Here is a 5,843-nt window from a genome sequence, read left to right as displayed (position 1 = left end):
GGGAAATCATTTCTCACAAACTTGATTGAGTTTTTTGAAGAAGTAACAAAGAGGATTGATGAGGGCAGAACGGTGGATGTGATCTTTATGGACTTCAGTAAGGCATTCGACAAGATTCTGATTAGCAAGGTTAGATCTCATGGAATACAGGGAGAACTTGCCATTTGGATACAGAACTGGCTCAAAGGTAGAAGACAGAGGGTGGTGGTGGAGGGTTGTTTTTCAGACTGGAGGCCTGTAACCAGTGGAGTGAGACACAGATTGGTGCTGGGTCCTCTACTTTTCATCATTTATATAAATGATTTGGATGTGAGCATAAGAGGTAGAGTTAGTAAATTTGCCGATGATACCAAAATTGGAGGTGTAGTGGACAGTGAAGAGGGTTACCTCAGATTACAACGGGATCTTGATCAGATGGGCCAATGGGCTGAGGAGTGGCAGATGGAGTTTAATTCAGATAAATGTGCGGTGCTGAATTTTGGGAAAGCAAATCTTAGCGGGACTAGTACATTTAATGGTAAGGTCCGAGGGAGTGTTGCTGAACAAAGAGACCTTGGAGTGCAGGTTTATAGTTCCTTGAAAGTGGAGTTGCAGGTAGATGGGATAGTGAAGAAGGCATTTGTTATGCTTTCCTTTTATTGGTCAGAGTGTTGAGTACAGGAGTTGGGAGGCCATGTTGCAGCTACACAGGACATTGGTTAGGCCACTTTTGGAATATTGCGTGCAATTCTGGTCTCCTTCCAATTGGAAAGATGTTGTGAAACTTGAAATGGTTCAGAAAAGGTTTACAAGGATGTTGCCGGGTTTGGAGGATTTGAGCTTTAGGGAGAGATTGAATAGGGTGGGGCTGTTTTCCCTGGAGCATCAGAGGCTGAGGAGTGACCTTATAGAGGTTTATAAAATCATGAAGAGTATGGATAGGGCAAATAGGCAAAGTCTTTTCCCTGGGGTGGGGGAGTCCAGAAGTAGAGGGTATTAATTTGGGGTGAGAGGGGAAAGATTTAAAAGTGACCTAAGGGACATCTTTTTCATGGAGGGTGGTACGTGTATGGAATGAGCTGCCAGAGGATGTGGTGGACGCTGGTACAATTGCAACATTTAAAAGGCATCTGAATGGGTATGTGAATAGGAAGGGTCTGGAGGGATATGGGCCGGGTGTGGCAGGTGGGATTGGATTGGGGTGGGATATCTGGTCGGCATGGACAAGTTGGACTGAAGGGTCTGTTTCCATGCTGTACATCTCTATTAACTCTATAAGTTAGGGAATTTTTAAATTATGAACCAGTTGTTCTGTACATCCTGCAGCAAGTGATAGGTACATGAAGAAGAGAGATTGGAAAGTAGCAAATCTTGCCAAGCAAAAAGATCATCTCAGCAAACCCTGTGGACATGGGGCCATTGAACTGATCAGTGTGCCTGATGCTATCATGGCAGCCTGGCCTGTATTAATGCCCAATCTCTTGAACATCTTATTCAAAACTTATTTTATTTTTAATACATTCATGAGATGTAGGTGTTGCTAGCTGGGCCAGAATTTCTTACCGATCCTAATTGGCGCTTGAATTGACTGGTTTGCTATGCCATTTCAGCAGGCAGTTCATAGCAACCACATTGCTGTAATGGTAGGTATCCTTCTCCAAAGGACACTTGTGAATTAGATAGCTTTTCACAGCAATTGACAACAGTTACATGGTTGCCATTAGTTGCCCTTGAGAAGGTCTCTGCTTCCTGTACTGTTCTTTGGTATGTTTTATGACTATATCTACTTTGTCTTTTATAATTGTGTTTTGCAGCCAAGCAGTGGTGGTGGATCGAACCATGTACATTTCTGGTCAACTGGGGTTGGATCCTGCAACTGGGCAGCTTGTAACTGGAGGAACAGCACAGGAAGCAAAGCAGGTGATGTCTTAACTTCATTAACAACAAAATCCTTGCATGTTCATAGAATACCACAGCACCTAAGCAGCACGGTGGCTCAGTGGTTAGCACTGCTGCCTCACAGCGCCAGGGACCCAATGTCGATTCCAGCCTCAGGCAACTGTCTGTGTGAGTTTGCACATTCTCCCCGTGTCTGTGTGGGTTTCCTCTGGGTGCTCCGGTTTCCTCCCACAGTACAAAAGATGAGCATGTTAGGTGAATTGGTCGTGCTAAATTGCCCATAGTGTTAGTTGCACTAGTCAGAGGTAAATACAGGTTAGGGGGACGAATCTGGGTGGATTACTCTTTGGAGGGTCAGTGTGGACTTGTTGGGCTGAAGGGCCTGTTTCCATACTGTAGGGAATCTAATCAGCCATTTTGAAAGCCATGATTGAATCTGTACGCACCAACAGTGCATTATCGGCCATGAGCTCTCATTATTTAAAAATGTTTTTCCTTGTGTCACCTCTGGTCCTTTTTGGCAATCACTGGAAACCTGTGCCCTCTAGTTATTGTTTCTTCAGTCATCAGAAACCATTTCTTGTGCAGGTCAGGTGAATTGGCCAAGCTAAAATTGCCCATAGTGTTAGGTACATTAGTCAGGGGTAAATATAGAGCAGGGGAATGGGTCTGGGTGCGTCACTCTTCGGAGGGTCAGTGTAGACTTGTTGGGCCAAAGGACCTGTTTCCATACTATAGGGAATCTTAAAAAAAACCTATAGAGGATATTATGGAGAAAGTGAGGTCTGCAGATGCTGGAGATCAGAGCTGGAAATGTGTTGCTGGAAAAGCGCAGCAGGTCAGGCAGCATCCAGGGAACAGGAGAATCGACGTTTCGGGCATAAGCACTTCTTCAGGCCTGAAGAAGGGCTTATGCCCGAAACGTCGATTCTCCTGTTCCCTGGATGCTGCCTGACCTGCTGCGCTTTTCCAGCAACACATTTCCAGCTATAGAGGATATTAGGTCTGTCAAGTCTATGCTGACTCCTTCATTGAGCAAATCAGTTAGGTCCACTTTCTTGCTATTTTTCTGCACTGTTTATGTCCTCCGCACATATATAGCGCACATATATATGGCTCAATGGTTAGCACTGCTGCCTCACAGCACCAGGGACCTGGGTTCGATTCCAGCCTCAGGCAACTGTCTGTGTGAGTTTGCACATTCTCCCCGTGTCTGTGTGGGTTTCCTCTGGGTGCTCCGGTTTCCTCACCCACAGTGAGCATGTTAGGTGAATTGGTCGTGCTAAATTGCCCATAGTGTTAGTTGCACTAGTCAGAGGTAAATACAGGTTAGGGGGACGAATCTGGGTGGATTACTCTTTGGAGGGTCAGTGTGGACTTGTTGGGCTGAAGGGCCTGTTTCCATACTGTAGGGAATCTAATCAGCCATTTTGAAAGCCATGATTGAATCTGTACGCACCAACAGTGCATTATCGGCCATGAGCTCTCATTATTTAAAAATGTTTTTCCTTGTGTCACCTCTGGTCCTTTTTGGCAATCACTGGAAACCTGTGCCCTCTAGTTATTGTTTCTTCAGTCATCAGAAACCATTTCTCTTTACTTACTGTCTCTGGAACCCTCACCTTAAACGCCACTATCAAATCTTCTTTAACCTTTGCTCATTTAAAGAAAACAGCCCTATCATCTCCAGACTTTTGGCAAAATTTGATCACTCATAGCATTTTTGCATATTTCTTCTCTACCTTACTCAAAGCCTTCACTTCCTTCCCAAAGCCCAAATTATGCACAGCACACCAGCTGTTGCTGGAGCTGCATTTATATATAACTATAAATAGCTCTGACTGCTCTTTATTGAATCATAGAATCCCTATAATACAGAAGGAGGCTATTCAGCCCATCGAATGATTCATAGTTCAATCATTTCCAGAACTTTAATTTTGTGAACATCTCACTTCCCTCATTCTTTCCGTTCTTTGGTTTTACCGGCATAAAATAACTTCTTGACCATGTTCTCCACCTGACCCATGGTTTCCCGGTTCCCGGTTACCCTGCTGCTCTTTGGATTCATCAAGTAGTGATGTTTGGTCTAGACGAATGCTGGAGCAGTGATAATCAGAGATGTTTCTGCCTTTTGCTTAGTTACTAGACCTTCCTTACTGCATGTAATTAATCATTCAATATTGACCACGTGTACACGTCCTAATGTTCGACACTCTTCTCTTGTTGTAGTCCTTTGGACTCTTTAGTCAAAAGTAACTTGAATCTTACTACACTGGTGGATGCAAAAGTAAATCAGTTTTCACTGGACCTACAGGGCTAGAATTAATGAGAATTATTTTCATGCATCATGAGGTATAGCTACTTTTTCCTCTTTGTCCTTTAAGAGAATGTGGATGTCTCTGGCAAGGCAGCATTTGTTGAACCCTTATTGCCCTTGAACTGAACAGCTTGCTGGGCCCTTACAGAGGACAGTTAAGAGTGAATCACATTGATTTGATTTATTATTGTCACGTGTAATTGGGTACAGTGAAAAGTTTTGTTTTGCATGCAGATCTCTCCATAAAAAGTGCATTAGGGTGATAGAACAGAGCAAGGAATATAACGTTGCAGCTGCAGAAATGGTGCACAAAGAGCAAGAGCAATATTAATTTTGCATTTGAGAGGTCCACTCAGAAGTCTAATAACAGCGAGGAAGAAGCTGTTCTTGAATCTGTTGGTACGTGTGTTTAAGCTTTTGTATCTTCTGTCAGACAGAAGAGGTTGACGGAGATTATTAGCGGATGGGAAGCATATTTATTTATATTGGCTGCCTTTTTGAGGCAGTGGGAAATATAGACAGAATCAATGGATGAAAGATTCACTTGCGTGATGGATTGGGTGGTGTTCACAACTCTCTGTAGTTTCTTACTGTCATGGGCAGAGCACTTGCCGTACCAAGCTGTGATGGATCCACTTAGAATGCTTTCTATGGTGCATCTATAAAAATTGGAAAGTGTCTTTATGGACAAGGCAAATTTCCCTAACCCCCTGAGGAAGTAGAGGCACTTCTCTGCTTTCTTGACTGGCTCATCAATTTGGGTGGACCAGGACAGATTCACGATGGCAACTTCACGCTCTTGACCATCTTCACTCTGACTCCATCGATATAGGGAGGGGAGAGCCCTTAATCATGCTTCCTGAAGGGTTAGGACAGTATATTTTCTGCCCTAAAGGCCATGAGTGAGCCAGATGGGTTGTTATGGGAAGCAATTATAGTTTTTCAGACTAGTTTTATATTACAAATTCCCAAATCCAGCCATTATGGTCCAACTTGAACTTGTGTTCCAGAGCATATGCCCATAGTCCTCTGGATAACTCGTCCAATGACATTACCAGTACACCACCATCTGCCCTTGATGAAACATTTTAATATTCAAAGTTTGGGAGAAGATTTGTAGCTCGGGTGCTCGTTGTCGTAGTTCTGTTCACCGAGCTGGGAATTTGTGTTGCAGACATTTCATCCCCTGTCTTGGTGACATCTTCAGTGCTTGGGAGCGTCCTGTGAAGTGCTTCTTTGATGTTTCCTCCGGCATTTATAGTGATTTGTATCTGTCGCTTCCGGTTGTCAGTTCCAGCTGTCCGCTGCAGTGGTCGGTATATTGGGTCCAGGTCGATGTGCTTATTGATTGAATCTGTGGATGAGTGCCATGCCTCTAGGAATTCCCTGGCTGTTCTCTGTTTGGCTTGTCCTATAATAGTAGTGTTGTCCTAGTCGAACTCATGTTGCTTGTCATCTGAGTGTGTGGCTACTAAGGATTGCTGGTCATGTCGTTTCGTGGCACAAAAGGAGTTGCATCAAGACACTGTTCAAAAGGGCCACAACACACTGTAGTACACCAGAACTGCAAAAAGAGGAAGAAGAACACCTCTACAATCTATTCGCCAAAAACAGATACCCGCGCAATTTCATCAACAGATGCCTAAGG

The 5,843-nt window shown here is 43.9% G+C and overlaps 1 protein-coding gene across 2 annotated transcripts in view; it reads left to right on the top strand.

Annotated features, from left to right (window-relative positions):
- rida (reactive intermediate imine deaminase A homolog) overlaps positions 1 to 5,843 on the top strand; it is a 19,344-nt gene that overhangs the window by 6,365 nt on the left and 7,136 nt on the right. For both annotated transcript variants that reach the window (XM_043687649.1, XM_043687650.1), the window contains exon 2: positions 1,794 to 1,899. In XM_043687649.1, coding sequence (XP_043543584.1) covers positions 1,794 to 1,899 — 106 coding nt within the window. The remainder of the gene's footprint in view (positions 1 to 1,793; positions 1,900 to 5,843) is intronic.

This window comes from Chiloscyllium plagiosum, chromosome 4 (genome assembly GCF_004010195.1).
Source record: "Chiloscyllium plagiosum isolate BGI_BamShark_2017 chromosome 4, ASM401019v2, whole genome shotgun sequence".
Taxonomy (NCBI): Eukaryota; Metazoa; Chordata; class Chondrichthyes; order Orectolobiformes; family Hemiscylliidae; genus Chiloscyllium; species Chiloscyllium plagiosum.
This window is presented reverse-complemented; position numbering and strand designations above follow the sequence as displayed.